This window comes from Pristiophorus japonicus, chromosome 18 (assembly GCF_044704955.1).
Source record: "Pristiophorus japonicus isolate sPriJap1 chromosome 18, sPriJap1.hap1, whole genome shotgun sequence".
Classification (NCBI taxonomy): Eukaryota; Metazoa; Chordata; class Chondrichthyes; family Pristiophoridae; genus Pristiophorus; species Pristiophorus japonicus.
In genome coordinates this window covers 7394999-7412722 of record NC_091994.1, presented here as the reverse complement: position 1 = coordinate 7412722, position 17724 = coordinate 7394999, and the positions used below count along the sequence as shown (strand labels likewise).

General features: G+C 48.7%; 1 protein-coding gene and 1 long non-coding RNA gene across 5 annotated transcripts in view; one reads left to right on the top strand and one right to left on the bottom strand.

Annotated features, from left to right (window-relative positions):
* Positions 1 to 17724, top strand: part of LOC139229134 (uncharacterized) — a 44203-nt gene that overhangs the window by 14125 nt on the left and 12354 nt on the right. The gene's annotated exons all lie outside the window — the stretch shown is intronic.
* Positions 9051 to 15167, bottom strand: LOC139228532 (uncharacterized). Of its 3 annotated transcripts, XR_011587577.1 has the most exons (3): positions 14871 to 15167; positions 11027 to 13728; positions 9051 to 10766 (listed from the first exon to the last, which is right to left on the bottom strand). XR_011587577.1 is itself a non-coding variant. In XM_070859616.1 (2 exons), the coding sequence occupies exon 2, from the start codon at positions 12865 to 12867 to the stop codon at positions 11776 to 11778; it is 1092 nt and encodes a 363-aa protein (XP_070715717.1). In that variant the 5' UTR covers positions 12868 to 13728; positions 14871 to 15167; the 3' UTR covers positions 9051 to 11775. The 3 variants fall into 3 exon arrangements, 1 of the variants encoding a protein (XP_070715717.1); XR_011587578.1 differs by having other exon boundaries at positions 9051 to 11369; XM_070859616.1 differs by having other exon boundaries at positions 9051 to 13728.

Genomic DNA, 17724 nt, shown 5'->3' with positions numbered 1-17724 from the left:
TGGCCCAGGACACCTCCCCTGCTCTTCTTCGAAATAGTGCCATGATATATTTTACATCCACCTGAGAGAGCAGAAAGGACCTTGGTTTAACGTCTCATCCAAACGATGCCACCTCCAACAGTGCAGCGCTCCCTCAGCACGGCACTGGGAGTGTCAGCCTAGATTTATGTGCTCAAGTCCCTGGACTGGGACTTGAACCCACAACCTTCTGACTCAGAGGCAAGAGTGCTACCCACTGAGCCACGGCTGGCATTCTAACGCAATCGTCTTTCCTGTAATGTGGTGACCAGAACTGCACGCCGCTGTGGCCTAACTCGTGTTTGTCTGCGACGATTTTGAGAAGGGTGACTGGGTGACGTCATCAAAACTCTGGTCGCTCTTTTGGAGCGTGGGCAGGAACATCGGCAGGGCCCAGGTACAGAGGAGTGGGAAGGTCGGGGCAGATGAGCGGCGAGAGATCGTGGCGGAGGTGCGACAGATGAGGGTACGGAGCCCAGAAGAGGCGAGGGCCCAGGGGGCAGCACGGGCCCAGCCCACACTGCGATATGTGTACACTAGGTCCGTGCAGCAGAGCTGGTCTCCAATCGTCTTGGTTAATTCTTGCCACTGGACCAAGACCTAGCTCTGTCAAGCCCTGTGTGGTGGCTGGTGTGCAACGGTCACCCCACGTTAAAATAATCCACCCACAGGCATCTTCCACCCCCTCAACTGGAGTTCAGGACTGAAACATCGGGTCCTTCATTGAAACATCTGTGAACTCTTATGGAAGCAAGTCATCCTCGTTCGAGGGAGCGCCTATGATGATGATGATGCTGATGATGATGATGATGATGTTTGTCTGACAAAATAAATATCTCTTGAAATGTAGTTCCGTGATCCATGTTCCTCAGCTGGCAGGCAATACGGTTTGGCTATCATTAAAGTTTTCTTTTCTATTCAAATTTTCTTGGTTTTCAAGATGTTTAAAGCAGATTGTGCATCCAAACTTATCTTCTGCTTAGCTTGTAGTCTGAAACTAGGGAAATATACCCGCCATTTGCAGAACTTGAGAAGCAGTTCCTCAAACCTGACCTCATCACTCCCAACTACCCACCAACAGTCACACCGTGATTATTTCAAAATAGTTCTTCTGTGGTTGACCTGCCCAGAGAGCTCTACTGGTCCCACGCTTTATGTGCTGTGCAGCTTCTGTAGAACAAAGCCCTGTGCGGGCCAGTCTGCCTGCCTCCTTGAAGGGGCAGTTAACAGGGCTTGGAAAGGTACTAATTCTTACTGTAGTGCTTCTCTCGGCTGTGGCTCAGTGGGTAGCACTCTCGCCTCTGAGTCAGAAGGCTGTGGGTTCAAGTCCCACTCCAAGGACTTGAACACATAAATCTAGGCTGACACTCCCAGTGCAGAGGGAGCACTGCACTGTCAGAGGTGCCGTCATTTGGATCAGACGTTAAACTGAGGCCCCATCTGCTCCCTCAATTGGACGTAAAAGATCTCGCGGCACTATTTCGAAGAAGAGCAGCAGAGTTATCCCCAGTGTCCTGGCCAATATGTGTATCTCAATCAACATCACAAAAACAGATTATCTGGTCATTATCACATTGCTGTTTGTGGGAGCTTGCTGTGTGCCAATTGGCTGCCGCGTTTGTTACATCACAACGGTGACTACACTCCAAAAGTACTTCATTGGCTGTAAAGCACATTGAGATGTCCGATGGTCGTGAAAGGCGCTATATGAATCCAAGTTTTTCCTTCTCTCGATGGTTTCCCCAGATCCAGTTGACGTTGAGGGACATTGAGCAAGAACCGATTGAGTTCCCTCCATATAGCTGCAAATTTTTTTTTCCGTTCATGGATGTCGCTGGCAAGGCCGGCATTTATTGCCCATCCCTAATTGCCCCTTGAGAAGGTGGTGGTGAGCCGCCTTCTTGAACCGCTGCAGTCCGTGTGGTGAAGGTGCTCCCACAGTGCTGTTAGGGAGGGAGTTCCAGGATTGTGACCCAGCGACGATGAAGGAACGGCCAATATATTTGCAAGTCAGGATGGTGTGTGACTGGGAGGGGAACGTGGAGGTGATGGTGTTCCCCATGCGCCTGCTGCCCTTGTCCTTCTAGGTGGTAGAGGCCGCGGGTTTGGGAGGTGCTGTCGCAGAAGCCTTGGCGAGTTGCTGCAGTGCATCTTGTAGATGGTACACACTGCAGCCAGGGGGCGCCGGTGGTGGAGGGAGTGAGTGTTGAAGGTGGTGGGTAGCGTGCCGATCGAGCGGGCTGCTTTGTCCTGGATGGTGTCGAGCTTCTTGAGTGTTGTTGGAGCTGCACTCATCCAGGCAAGTGGAGAGTATTCCATCACACTCCAGACTTGTGCCTTGTAGATGGTGGAAAGGCTTTGGGGATTCAGGAGGTGAGACACTCGCCGCAGAATACCCAGCCTCTGACCCATTCTTGTTGCCACAGTATTTATGTGGCTGGTCCAGTTAAGTTTCTGGTCAATGGTGATCCCCAGGATGTTGATGGTGGGGGATTCGGCGATGGTAATGCGGTTGAATGTCAAGGGGCGGTGCTTAGATTCTCGCTTGTTGGAGATAGTCATTGCCTGGCACTTGGGCACTCCAAGTGTTACTTATCAGCCCAAGCCTGGCTGTCATCCAGGTCTTGCTGCATTTGGGTGTGGACTGCTTCAGTATCTGAGGAGTGGGGAATGGTTCACTAGTTTACTGGTATGAGGCAGTACAGATAAAAACTTCAAATAGGGGAACTTTTTTTGTTAATATAGCGGAGCTTTGATAAAACATTTAGGGCTGGATTTCCCGGTCCTTTGCGCTCGGGGTCTCGCCTCGGGGCGGCGTGAAAGGCGGCAGTCAGGTCTCCCGTGCCTCGCCGCGATCCTCGGGGCGGGTTTTGTGTCGGTGCTGAGCAGCACCGCCGGGGAAGAGCTGCGCCGGGTGTGTAACGCCCCCCCCCCGCCCCCGGTTGCGACACCGGCAGGAGTTTGGACTTTTGCCCGACCCGTCCGCCCGCAAGTGCGCCCGCTATGACCACCTGGGAAATCCGAGCGGGCCGGCATAGCCGGCGGCGGTGAGGGAAGGTAACGTACTCCGCCGGTAATGAGTGTTTGTTCTTTTAATTCTTTTAGCAATTTGTGTTGTGGTGGCGTGGGCAATGTTTGGGTAATGTTTTTTGGGGTTTTATAAGATTCCCCTCCACTCCGCCCGCCCCCAAGGTCTCCCTTCGCACTGCGCCCCCTGGACACATTCCGTTCCAAAGCGCAGACTGTTCCCGGCCGGTAACTTTCCCGCCCTGCCTCCGTTCTCGCCCCGAAAACAGAAATGCCTAAAACCCAGCCCTTAAAATGATGAAGGGACAGGACAATGTAGATGAAAAATAGTCTGCATCACAACAGTGACAACACTTCAACAAAGAACTTCATTGGCAGTAACGTGCTTTGGGATAATTATTGGCCCAGGACACCGGGGATAACTCCCCGGCTCTTCGTTGAAATAGTGCCACGGGATATTTTACATCCACCTGAGAGGGCAGACTGGTCCTCAGTTTAAGGTCTCATCCGAAAGATGGCACCGCTGACAGTGCAGTGCTCCCTCACAAAAAGATTTACGAGAATGGTTCCGGGGATGAGGGACTTCAGTTACGTGGAGAGACTGGAGAAGCCGGGGTTGTTCTCCTTGGAGCAGAGAAGGTTGAGAGGGGATTTGATCGAGGTGTTCAAAATCAGGAGGGGTCTGGACAGAGTAGAGAGAAACTGTTCCCATTGGTGGAAGGGTTGAGAAACAGAGGGCACAGGTTTAAGGTGATTGGCAGAAGAACCAAAGGCGACACGAGGAAAACTTTTTACGCAGCGAGTGATTAGGATCTGGAGTGCGCTGCCCGAGGGCGGTGGAGGCAGACTCTATCGCGGCTTTCAAAAGGGAGTTGGATAAGTACCTGAAGGAAAAATATTTTCAGGGCTACAGGGAAAGGACGGGGGGAGTGGGACTGGCTGAGGTGCTCTTGCAGAGAGCGGGCACAGGCTCGACGGGCCGAATGGCCTCCTTCTGTGCTGTAACCGTTCTATGATTCTGTGATATTTTTTTTCTTCCAGGTCACACACCATCCCGACGTAGACATATATCGGCCGTTCCTTCATCGTCGCTGGGTCACAATCCTGGAACTCCCTCCCGAACAGCACTGTGAGTGAGTACCTTCACCACACGGACTGCAGCAGGTCAGGAACAAAGCTCACCAGGCCAGAACCATCTCAAAGGCCACTGGAGAGACAATAAAGGGACAGGCACACCAGCGTTGCCCATATACCGAGAATAATATTTTTTTAAATCAGTTGGAGCACTGTGTGCAGTTTTTAGCTCCACACTGTAGGGAGGACATTGAGTCATTGGAGAGGATACAGCACAGATTCTTTTTTTTTTAAGACATTCGTGGGATGTGGGCATCGCTGGCAAGACCGGCATTTATTGCCCATCCCTAATTGCCCCTCGAGAAGGTGGTGGTGAGCCGCCTTCTTGAACCGCTGCAGTCCGTGTGGTGAAGGTGCTCCCACAGTGCTGTTAGGGAGGGAGTTCCAGCATTGTGACCCAGCAACGATGAAGGAACGGGCGATATATTTCCAAATCGGGATGGTGTGTGACTCGGAGGGGAACGTGGAGGTGGTGGTGTTCCCATGCACCTGCTGCCCTTGTCCTTCTAGGTGGTAGAGGTCGTGGGTTTGGGAGGTGCTTTACAGCCAATGAAGTTCTTTTGGAGTGTAGTCTCTGTTGTAATGTGGGAAACGCGGCAGACAATTTGCGCACAGCAAGCTCCCACACACAGCAATGTGATAATGACCAAAGAATCTGTTTGTGTTATGTTGATTGAGGGATAACTCCCCTGTTCTTCTGAGAAATAGTGGCCATGGGTCTTTTACAACCACCTGAGAGAGCAGATGGGGCCTCGGTTTAACATCTTATCCGAGAGACGGCACCTCCGAAAGTGCAGCACTCCCTCAGCACTGCACTGGAGTGTCAGCCTAGATTTATGTGCTCAAGTCCCTGGAGTGAGACTTGAACCCACAACCTACTGACTCCGAGATGAGTGTGTTGCCCACTGAGCCACGGCTGACACTTAAAATCATAGAATAGTACAGCACAGAAGAAGACTATTCGGCCCATCGTGCCTGTGCCAGCTCTTTGAAAGAGTGATCCAATCAGTCCCACTCCCTCCGCTCTTTCCCCATATCCCTGCATTTTTTTCTCCTTCAAGTAATTTTCCAATTCCCTTTTGAAGGCAACTATTGAATCTGTCTCCACCGCCCTATCGGGCAGCACATTCCAGATCTTAACTACTCGCTACCTAAAAATGTTTCTCCTCATGTCGAGTCTGGTTCTTTTGCCAACCATCTCAAATCTGTACACTCTGGCTCATCATCATCATCATTGGCAGTCCCTCGGAATCGCTGGTTACCGACCTTTCAGTCATGGGAAAGAGTTTCTCTTTATTTACTCTATCTAAACCCTTCATGGTTTCAGAGAATCATAGAACGGTTACAGCACAGAAGGAGGCCAAGATTGAACCTAGATTACACGCTCAAGTGTCTGGAGTGGGGCCTTGAACCTATGGACCCAATTTTAAAAGTGGGGGGGGGAGGCTGGGATACGGGACGCGTGGGAGGTCCCTGAGGCCGGAGTTGAATTCGGGGAGTCTGGGGCCCATGTTAGAATATAAGAAATAGGAGCAGGAGTCAGCCATTCGGCCCCTCGATCCTGCTCCTCCATTCAATAAGATCATGGCTGATCTGATCTTGGCCTCAACTCCATTTTCCTGCCTGTTCCCCATAACCTTTGACCACTCTATAGTTCAAAAATCTGTCTAACTCCATCTTAAATATATTCAATGACCCAGCCTCCACCGCTCTCTGGGGTAGAGAATTCCACAGATTCACGACCTTCTGAGAGAAGAAATTCCTCCTCATTTCCGTCTTAAATGGGTGACCCCTTATTCTGAAACTATACCCCCTAGTTCTAGATTCCCCCACGAGGGGAAACACCCTCTCTGCATCTACCTTGTCGAGCCCTCTCAGAATCTTATAGGTTTCAATAAGATCACCTCTCATTCTTCTAAACGCCAATAAGTATAGGCCCAACCTGCTCAACCTATCCTCATAAGACAACCCCTTCATTTCAGGAATCAGCCGAGTGAACCTTCTCTGAACTGCCTCCAATGCAAGTAGATCCCTCCTTAAATCATCATTGTAGGTGGTCCGTCGAACGAGGATGACTTGCTTCCATGAGTTCACAGATGTTTCAATGAAGGACCCGATGTTCCAGTCCTGAACTCCAATTGAGGGGGTGGAAGATGCCAGTGCGTGGATTTTTTTAACGTGTGGTGACCGTTGCACACCAGCCACCACACGGGCTTGACAGTGACGAGCGTTAACCAGGACGACTGGAGACCTGCTCTGCTGCAAGGACCGAGTGCACACACATATCGCAGTGTGGGCTGGTCCGTGCTGCCCCTGGGCCCTCGCCTCTTCTGGGCCCCGTACCCTCATACGCCGCACCTCCGCACCAAACATTCGCCGCACCTCCGCCACAAAAACACACGTTGCACCTCCGCCACGATCTCCCGTGACATTGAATAAATTTAAGACAGAAATAGACAGTTTCTTAAGCGATAAGGAGTTATGGGGAGCGGGTGGGGAAGTGAAGCTGAGTCCTTCTTAAATACAGAGGGCCTCGATAACATGAATTCTCCCCGAATCCCACCTGACACCTGGTAAGATCCACTGTGGGTGGATTTGGAAAAGGGGAGGTGCAACGAGACCTGGGTGTCATGGTACATCAGTCATTGAAGGTTGGCATGCAGGTACAGCAGGCGGTTAAGAAAGCAAATGGCATGTTGGCCTTCATAGCGAGGGGATTTGACTATAAGAACATAAGAACATAAGAATTAGGAACAGGAGTAGGCCATCTAGCCCCTCGAGCCTGCTCCGCCATTCAATAAGATCATGGCTGATCTGGTCGTGGACTCAGCTCCACTTACCCGCCCTCTCCCCGTAACCCTTAATTCCCCTATTGCTTAAAAATCTATCTATCTTTGACTTGAAAACGTTCAATGAGCCAGCCTCAACTGCTTCCTTGGGCAGAGAATTCCACAGATTCACAACCCTCTGGGAGAAGAAATTCCTTCTCAACTCGGTTTTAAATTGGCTCCCCCGTATTTTGAGGCTGTGCCCCCTAGTTCTAGTCTCCCCGACCAGTGGAAACAACCTCTCTGCCTCTATCTTGTCTATCCCTTTCATGATTTTAAATGTTTCTATAAGATCACCCCTCATCCTTCTGAACTCCAACGAGTAAAGACCCAGTCTACTCAATCTATCATCATAAGGTAACCCCCTCATTTCTGGAATCAGCCTAGTGAATCGTCTCTGTACCCCTTCCAAAGCTAGTATATCCTTCCTTAAGTAAGGTGACCAAAACTGCACGCAGTACTCCAGGTGCGGCCTTACCAATACCTTATACAGTTGCAGCAACACCTCCCTGCTTTTGTTCTCCATCCCTCTCGCAATGAAAGCCAACATTCCATTTGCCTTCCTGATTACCTGCAAACTAACCTTTTGGGATTCATGCACAAGGACCCCCAGGTCCCTCTGCACCACAGCATGTTGTAATTTCTCCCCATTTAAATAATATTCCCTTTTACTGTTTTTTTTTTCCCAAGGTGGATGACCTCACACTTTCCGACATTGTATTCCATCTGCCAAACCTTAGCCCATTCGCTTAACGTATCCAAATCTCCTTGCAGCCTCTCTGAGTCCTCTACACAACCCGCTTTCCCACTAATCTTAGTGTCATCTGCAAATTTTGTTACACTACACTCTGTCCCCTCTTCTAGGTCATCTATGTATATTGTAAACAGTTGTGGTCCCAGTACTGATCCCTGTGGCACACCACTAACCACTGATTTCCAACCGGAAAAGGACTCATTTATCCCGACTCTCTGCTTTCTGTTCGCCAGCCAATTCTCGATCCATGCTAATACATTTCCTCTGACTCCGCGTACCTTTATCTTCTGCAGTAACCTTTTGTGTGGCACCTTATCAAATGCCTTTTGGAAATCTAAATACACCACATCCATCGGTACACCTCTATCCACCATGCTCGTTATATCCTCAAAGAATTCCAGTAAGTTAGTTAAACATGATTTCCCTTTCATGAATCCATGCTGCGTCTGCTTGATTGCACTATTCCTATCCAGATGTCCCACTATTTCTTCCTTAATGATAGTTTCAAGCATTTTCCCCACTACAGATGTTAAACTAACCGGCCTATAGTTACCTGCCCCCTTTTTTTAAACAGAGGCGTTACATTAGCTGCTCTCCAATCCGCTGGTACCTCCCCAGAGTCCAGAGAATTTTGGTAGATTATAACAAATGCATCTGCTATAACTTCCGCCATCTCTTTTAATACCCTGGGATGCATTTCATCAGGACCAGGGAACTTGTCTACCTTCAGTCCCATTAGCCTGTCCAGCACTACCTCCCTAGTGATAGTGATCATCTCAAGGTCCTCCCTTCCCACATTCCTGTGACCAGCAATTTTTGGCATGGTTTTTGTGTCTTCCACTGTGAAGACGGAAGCAAAATAATTGTTTAAGTATAGGAGCAAGAAGGTCTTACTGCAGTTGTACAGGGCCTTGGTGAGACCTCACCTGGAATATTGTGTTCAGTTTTGGTCTCCTAATTTGAGGAAGGACGTTCTTGGTATTGAGGGAGTGCAGCGAAAGTTCACCAGACTGATTCCCGGGATGGCAGGACTGACATATGAGGAGAGACTGGATCGACTGGGCCTGTATTCACTGGAGTTTAGAAGAATGAGAGGGGACCTCATAGAAACATATAAAATTCTGACAGGACTGGACAGGTTAGATGCAGGAAGAATGTTCCCGATGTTGGGGAAGTCCAGAACCAGGGACGCAGTCTAAGGATAAGGGGTAAGCCATTTAGGACTGAGATGAGTGTTAAGTCCTAGTTCGGGTGGTCAGCTGCATTCGACAATAATCGAGTCAGATACCTTCAATCTTTACGTCTTTATTGTAGCAGCTTCGGACCTGTTACCAAACTGCCAGCACAGAGTCTACAGATTCCGGGGCAGGCAGGCAAAAGGTCTGCCTATCCTCACAGACGCATCCCTTTTATTCTTACAAACTAGAGGAGGTATGGCCTGCTTCACCAATCACACTGTGTTACTAGGGCTTCATGAATTGACAGCCTGTTTATCTTTAGAACACTTCATGCTTTTACGAGCGGAATAGCCCAGCTTAATCACACGAAGCAAATGTGCACCTTATCAAGTCATGGCCATAAACCCTTGTTTATCAGTGATGGTCACACAAGCTACTTTGTCCACTACTTTCTCACGGGAAACCAAGTCCGTCTTTTCTTATTTTCTTATTGATTCCTAGAACCATTTTATTAACCCTTTCATGATTCTTCCACCTACATTCACATTCCCTCCTTTTATCATTTCATGATAACTTCTCATTCATAAATGTTTACTCTCAATTTTGTGCACAGCCCGGTACTCCCTGCCTCAACGTGCTGGCCAGTCACGCGGTTTCAGGAGTCCTGGTTGCTTAGATCAAATTATGCCCCATGTTATTGCTAAGATCAATTTTGTCCCGACCAGTATGTGTGAAATTATACGAATCCAAGGATGAATGTTCACATTTGTTCCCCAATCCCAGACCTTTCTCCACCAACTCTGACTTTGTAAGTCTACATCGATATCTTCTTCCAGTACTTTGATTTTAGTTTGCAGTTGGTGGTAGAGCTTTACGGATTGACCCACTCTGAGCCTCAACTCTCGCAATACTTCGGTTAGATGTGGGATGGGTGATATGCGCTTGCCCGATCGTGACAGGTCGTAGTGGCGTAAAGCAAAAGTTTGGCTGTGGTATAGGGCACTGCAGGTCATTTGGGTCCCTTGTCTTACTTCTACACAGGTATCCACACTCTGGCAAGAGGTGATGCCCGTGTTTGAGTCGTGAAGACAGGAATAATTGGACTGCTTTGTGAGACAGGACTGGTTAATGGGCACGTCCACTTTGGTGCACCTGAATCCTGTACCATTCCAACACTGTGGGTACCCATCCTTCCCAGACCCTGTGGTGTTTAGGCAGGTGGCGGGGGTGCCTCAGCCATCGGAATATGTGAAGGTAATGTTTTCGGCGGGCGGGGTATCATTGTATCCTCGTATGTAAAGAGTGGGATCCATAACCGGGGTTGGGGTAAACAATTCAGTGACCGACATAACAGGGTAGCATACAACCGACACGGGCGCAAATAAGATCTTCTGAGTCCTCAGGAATATATTATGATCGTTCCCCAGTTGCCCTTGCATGGTCCTTTTCCTCCTTTGCCTTGTTACTGATTCCAGGGATTGGTCCTTTGAATCAACTAAGTCATCTTCAGGTTGATCAGGGCAAACAAAGTCCATCTCACATTCCCTGAACCGGCATGGCAAATTCCATCGGTCTTTGCCCTGTAGAGTCACCTGTCGATCAACCTGTGAGAGTATACCCGTACGGGATGTTATTTTAGTCATGGTCCATGATTCGAGATCGTCTGGTGTCCTGGTTCCACATTGTACGATATCTCCCGTACAGAGGCGGAGAATTTGCTCTCGTGAGCCGTCGGTTGGGCAGCTGAGTAGTCGTCCCCCTGTTTTTGTTACTGTTATCAGCAGGATCACGACTCCTAGCAGCAGGGTTCCGTGCATTCTTTCAATCCTGAAAGACAAAAGGGCTTGCAAACCATCATGTTACTATCGTGGCCACCTAGGTCTCATGTTATGCCCAAATACCTAAAAGCAGGACAAGCAATCATATGATAATTAGATTAATTAAAATTATGGCTTAAAATTACGGCTAAACGGTTACGGAACGACGGGAACGAACGTATTATTATTCCACGTCTATCTCCACTCCCCCCTTTTGATTCCCGCCGGTAATCGACTTGCAATGATGCATGTGCACCCACGCGTCTCTACCTTCCACCTTTACAGCGGTGGGGGTGGTGAGTAAGACCTGAAATGGACCATCCCATCGGGGCTGGAGATGACGTCGCGTCCAATTTTTGATGAGGACGAAGGATCCGGGCTCGATAGGGGATGATCCGTGAGAAGAGGGACGCTGGTCATAAGCGGCGCGAACCTGTGAATGAGAGGCTCGCAGTGCCTTAGTTAGGGCTAACACATAGGTAGTCATCTCCTCAGTCATGTGATGAAAGTAAACGGCAACTGGAGAATGGTGGTCCCAAGGGGTGTGAGGAGGTCTGCCGTACACGATCTCGGCCGGGGTGAGACGCGTCGTCCCTGCGGGGCTGGAGCGAATCTGAAAAAGAGCTACAGGTAACAATTTTAACCAAGTCGACCCTGTTTGGGAGGTCAGTTTAGCTAACTTGGTTTTAAGAGTCTGGTTGGTTCGCTCGACCAGACCCGCCGTCTGGGGGCGATAGGCACAATGTATCCCTAACTGTTGGCACAATTCCTTGTTTACAGCTGCAATGAAATGGGGTCCGTTATCTGAACTAAGACGACCGGGAACCCCGAAGTGAGGGATAACTTCCTTCAGCAATATCTTAACAACAGTACAGGCTCTATTATCAGTAGTAGGATAAGCTTCAATCCATTTACTAAAAACATTAACAATAACCAACACATATTTATAACACTGACAGCGTGGCAATTCTATATAGCCCATCTGCAAAGTCTCGAAGGGTCCGGCTGGCAAGGGTGTTTTACCTAATAAACATGGTGCCCCCCCTTCCAGGATTATGGCGTTGGCAGGTAAGGCAACGAGAAATAATATTCTGCGCAAACATTTTGAGGCTAGGATGCCACCATGTCTGGAGGAGCAGGTCACTAGTGGCTTTTGCTCCACAATGCGTGGCGTAATGAACACATTCAATTACCCAAAGGGCCAATTCATCGGACATACAAGTTTGACCAGTGGGTGTGATCCACAATCCGGAGGCAGTATCATATTTACAATCAAGATCGTTCCAAAGTTGTTTTTGTACAGCAGGAGTGTCCTCCTGTAGGCGAAGTACCTCTTTGATGGTTGGCATTGGCTTTTCAGGGGCCGACAAGCTCGGTTTAGAGCTGGACGTCTGCCTCATCATTCGGGGCACAACAATCTGCTGACTCCTTGCAGCACACTTAGCCGCCTCGTCAGCACGGCGGTTTCCGATGTCGATTGGAGAGGAACCGGCAGTATGAGCGGAACATTTAATAACAGCGATTTGTCGAGGGAGCAGAAGAGCAAGTAATAGGTCAGACACAAGCACTTGGTTCGAGATTGGCGTACCGGTTGAAGTTAGGAATCCTCGGTTTTTCCAGAGCTGGCCGAAGTCGTGGACAACCCCAAAGGCGTAACGGGAGTCAGTGTAGATATTGACTCGGAGATCCTCTCCTAAAATACACGCACGGGTGAGGGCAAAAAGTTCTGTTTGCTGAGCGGAAAGGGGGACCTGGAAGGCTCCAGACTCGAGAGTCGTTCCTTCTTTGTTGATGGAGGAACTGCCATCAGTGAACATAACGAGGTCAGAGTTTAACAGAGGGGTATCTGAAAGGTCGGAGCGAGGGCTCGTGTCCTCGAGGACTGAGTGCAGACAGTCATGATCCGGCTTCTCAATAACAAGAGGTGGACTTTCAATGAAAGTTGCCGGGTTTAGCGTGGTACAGTGTCTGAAGGTGAGGTGTGGATTATTAAGAAGGTAGATCTCGTATCTGTTCTGTCGGGCTGAGGTCAAGTGCTGAGTTTGAAGTTGGCCGAGCAAGGCTACTACGGTGTGGGAGCTATAGACCACAATCTCTTGCTGCAGAGTCATATTAGCAGCGGATTGCAAGCTATCATAAATGGCAGCCAGAATCTGTGTACAGTGGGGATATCCAAGGGCGACAGGGTCTAATTTTGAGGAAAAATATGCAACTGGTCGGTTTCTATCTCCATGCTTCTGAGTCAGAACCGAAGTAGCGCATTCTTGGAGAACAGTACAATATAACTGGAACGGGCGATCGTAGAGGGGTCTTCCCAAGGCTGGTGCTTGTGTAAGGCAAAGCCTTAACTGTTGGAAGGCCTCTGTCGCCTCTGGTGACAGCGTGAAATCTCCTTCGCTGCTTCTAAGGCTTCGTGAGTTTGATGTGTTAAGGCTTCCTTAAATCTAGTCCATTCAGGATCAGTAAGTACCTGTTGTACCAGAGACCAAAGGTCCCTTGAGTCTGCTTGATAGACTCTGATGGTTCGTGACAAAAATTCAATGAACCGTTGAGGACAGGTATTTTTATTCGGGGCGCTGGTTAATATGGACATAAGTTCATGAGGTTTCCAAGGTAACCACACTTGTATCTTAGCAGGGGGCTGCACATCCGGGCCTCCATCCTCAATAGGCGCTGCTGGTGCCAACGCGCGAGGGTTAGGGATAGTTCTGACGGGCAGCTGTTCCGGCACGCGTTTCTTCAGGGGTCTTGGTGTCTCCCCGTCATTGTCCCCTTCAACATCGTCAACCCATCCCGACTCTGAATCTGTCCCAGTATCTGACCCTGACACTATCACATCATCCTCATCCGTAGGGGTTGATTTCCCCTTTTTCCCATTTACCACTACATCGTTGATTTCTTTCAAGCCGTTGTAATTTCCTTATTTCCTGTTCAAGTTGAAGCTGTCTTTGAGCATGGCTTCTAAGTCCTCTCTGCAACGGATTGACAGAAAACCTCATCATCAGACTTACTTCCCCGACACTGTCGTTCTATATTAGACACATTGTCTAAACTGGGATAAATGAGTGTTGCAGCAGCAGTGGTGCCCGGTGTTGGGACATTAGGACCGGGGTAAGGGGGTGGTAGAACTCTGTTCATCGGTGGATTCGCCACCGGCACATTTACTGCCACAGCCGCGTCAGCCAGAGCATTAACATCGGGTTGTGCCATCGGACGAGGCGGGGGAGCCCCTGGAGTCATATTCCAATTATCCCATTCATTGTCCTCGTCAGCCCCTTGCATACCAAGACCAGCCATTGAACTCCGTAGTTCAGTTAAAGATTCCTTGTTTGTTCTATTTCTCTTTTCCTGTGCACATTCCTTTCTTTAAATTTCCAATGACTTAGGGATTCCCGCATCGGTTAATTTAATTCCTGCCTTGAGAGCATTCTCCTGCCAACTCGCCAGAATATTCTTATCTTTTTCATCCTGACAATGTTGGCGCCAAATTTCAATCAATTTCTTACTCTTTTTCCCGATTCCCCTTTTCCAAATTAATTCTTGGGCGCGTTTAATTGTTTCTAAATCACTTGAACCCCCTAATGGCCATATGTCTGAACCTAATTTCTGATTCAAACCTCCCGACAATTGTCTGAGTTGCTCGTTTTTATCTGGGTGTTTATCACACAGCCTCTGCAAAACGCTACTTGAGCCTGTCGTTGTATCAAGTATATTACCCATGATATAACTTATCTTAACCTAGGTATTCAACGTTTTGACGGACTCATTAAGTGAGACAATTTCAAATCAGTTATCTTTTAACCCACCACCGTGATGTGCAGCCACAACTTCCTTTTCTCTTTGTTCCTTTTCTCTTTATTCCTTTTCTCTCTATTCCTTACTGTTTTAACGTTTGACGGACTACTTGTGGTAGACAATTTCCAGATCAACCTACTCCTTCGTCATTTTAACGGACCACTATCGTGGACAATTCCAAATCTATCTTTTCCTGGGGTAATCTGACAACTGACCACGGGCGACCCCGTCAACAATTAATTGAACAGTGGTGAAAGATCCGCGACCAGAACTTACGACAGGAGGAAAACAAAGTGACAATTTAACTAAATATACTCACTTTGGGGCCCATTTCCTCTGCCGCGTCCCGTCTGTAGGATATCAATGATTCAGCCACTTCCAATCGAGAGTTTTTGGGATCCCACTTCTGACACCAAATGTTAAGTCCTAGTTCAGCTGCATTCGACAATAATCGAGTCAGATACCTTCAATCTTTACGTCTTTATTGAAGCAGCTTCGGACCTGTTACCAAACTGCCAGCACAGAGTCTACAGATTCCGGGGCAGGCAGACAAAAGGTCTGCCTATCCTCACAGACGCATCCTTTTTATTCTTACAAACTAGAGGAGGTATGGCCTGCTTCACCAATCACACTGTGTTACTAGGGCTTCATGAATTGACAGCCTGTTTATCTTTAGAACACTTTATGCTTTTATGAGCGGAATAGCCCAGCTTAATCACGCGAAGCAGATGTGCACCTTATCAAGTCATGGCCATAAACCCTTGTTTATCAGTGATGGTCACACAAGCTACTTTGTCCACTACTTTCTCACGGGAAATCAAGTCTGTCTTTTCTTATTTTCTTATTGATTCCTAGAACCATTTTATTAACCCTTTCATGATTCTTCCACCTACATTCACATGAGGAGAAACTTCTTCACTCAGAGAGTTGTTAACCTGTGGAATTCCCTACCGCAGAGAGTTGTTGATGCCAGTTCATTGGATATATTCAAGAGGGAGTTAGATATGGTCCTTACGGCTAAAGGGATCAAGGGGTATGGAGAGAAGGCAGGATGGGGTACTGAAGTTGTATGATCAGCCATGATCATATTGAATGGTGGTGCAGGCTCGAGGGGCCAAATGGCCTACTCCTGCACCTAGTTGCTATGTATGTATGTTTCTATGAACCCACACCTTTCCTCGTATACATTAATTCCAGAATCCGACATGAACCCGTCCGGGTGGGGTAAAATGGTCAAGACCCACAACTCAGTATTCTTTTGACTGTTTGTTGTACTACAAATAACAAATGTCAATGTACTCTTCCCTTTAACTTTAAACCATGCTCACATACACTGTCGACCAGGCCAACATCCCCAGCATCAAAGCACTGACCACACTTGATCAGCTCCGTTGGGCAGGCCACATTGTCCGCATTCCAGACACGAGACTCCCAAAGCAAGCGCTCCACTCGGAACTCCTTGGCAAATGAGCCAAAGGTGGGCAGAGGAAACGTTACAAGGACACCCTCAAAGCCTCCTTGATAAAGTGCAACATCCCCACTGACACCTGGGAGTCCCTGGCCAAAGACCGCCCTCATTGGAGGAAGTGCATCCGGGAGGGCGCTGAGCACCTCAAATCTCGTTGCCGAGAGCGTGCAGAAATCAAGCGCAGGCAGCGGAAGGAGCGTGCGGCAAACCAGACTCCCCACCCACTCTTTCCCTCAACGACTATCTGTCCCACCTGTGACAGACTGTGGTTCTCATATTGGACTGTTCAGCCACCTCAGGACTCATTTTACGAGCGGAAGCAGGTCTTCCTCGATTCTGAGGGACTGCCTATTATGATTGTTACGTTTAGAATAACTCCACAAGGCCGTATATCTTCAGTTCAAACTGTTGTGACCTTGGTCTCTTTAATGTAACTCCAGAGTGTGGAAGCAGCATGGTAGACTGCCTGCTATACTTGCTTGCTCAGGGTGTGCAGGTGACCCTTGGGTCTCCCACAGATGCGCCCCCTGGTGGCAAGTCTCACACATTGGTAATGTTAACGTACATAACATCATTCCCCGCCCCCCCAACCAATCTTATGTACAAGTTATTTACAAGTTGAGGCGATCCGGGGCTTTACGTTCACGGGTTGATTGCCTGAGTTGAAGTCCTGACATGGGTGAGTCATCGGATCATTGCTGCACTGCACGGCTGGTCTGATCAGACTGTCGGGCATGGTGGGTTCATCCTCGTGGTTGACCGTGAGGTCGATTGCTGGTTGGGTGTGTGTGGGTGGATCAATGATGGTAATGTCCTCTTCAAACTGTTCTTGGTTGTCAGTGAACTGCAGTTTGGTCTGATCTAAGTGCTTTCTGCACATTTGTCCATTCAAGAGTTTGACAACAAACACTCTATTCCCCTCCTTGGCTAAAACAGTGCAAGCAACCCATTTGGGACCATGACCATAATTAAGAACAAACACAGGGTCATTAACTTCAATGTCACGCGATACAGCCGCGCGATCGTGGTACATGTGATGCCAGGTTTCTACATGATCATTGAGATCCAGCTGGACTAAGGAGAGCCTGGTTTTGAGTGCTCTCTTCATTAGCAATTCTGCAGGGGGAACACGGGTAAGTGAATGGGGTCGCGTGCAGTAGCTGAGCAGAATCCGAGATAGCCGGGTCTGCAGGGAACCATCCGTCACGCGTTTCAAGCTCTGCTTGAAGGTTTGGAATGCCCGTTCCGCTTGACCATTGGATGCGGGCTTAAATAGCGCAGCCCTGACATGCTTAATGCCATTGCGGGTCATGAACTCGTTGAATTCCAAGCTGGTGAAGCATGGCCCATTGTCATTAACAAGGACTTCAGGCAAACCATGGGCGACAAACATGGCCTGGATGCTTTCAATGGTGGCAGTGGACATACATGACGACATTATTATACATTCAATCCATTTAGAGTAAGCGTCCACTGCTACTAGGAACATCTTTCCTAGAAAGGGGCCAGCGAAATCTACGTGGACCCTTGACCACGGTTTGGAGGACCATGACCACAGACTCAGTGGGGCATCCCTTGATGCATTGCTCAACTGTGAGCAAGTGTTCCATTGGTGTACGCATGACTCCAATTCCGAGTCAATGCCGGGCCACCAAACGTGTGACCTGACGAAAGCCTTCACCATGACTATGCCTGGGTGGGTACT

Excerpts from the sequence above, each read along its gene's own strand:
- LOC139228532 (XM_070859616.1), bottom strand. The coding sequence starts at position 12,867 with ATGACTCTGCAGCAAGAGATTGTGGTCTATAGCTCCCACACCGTAGTA.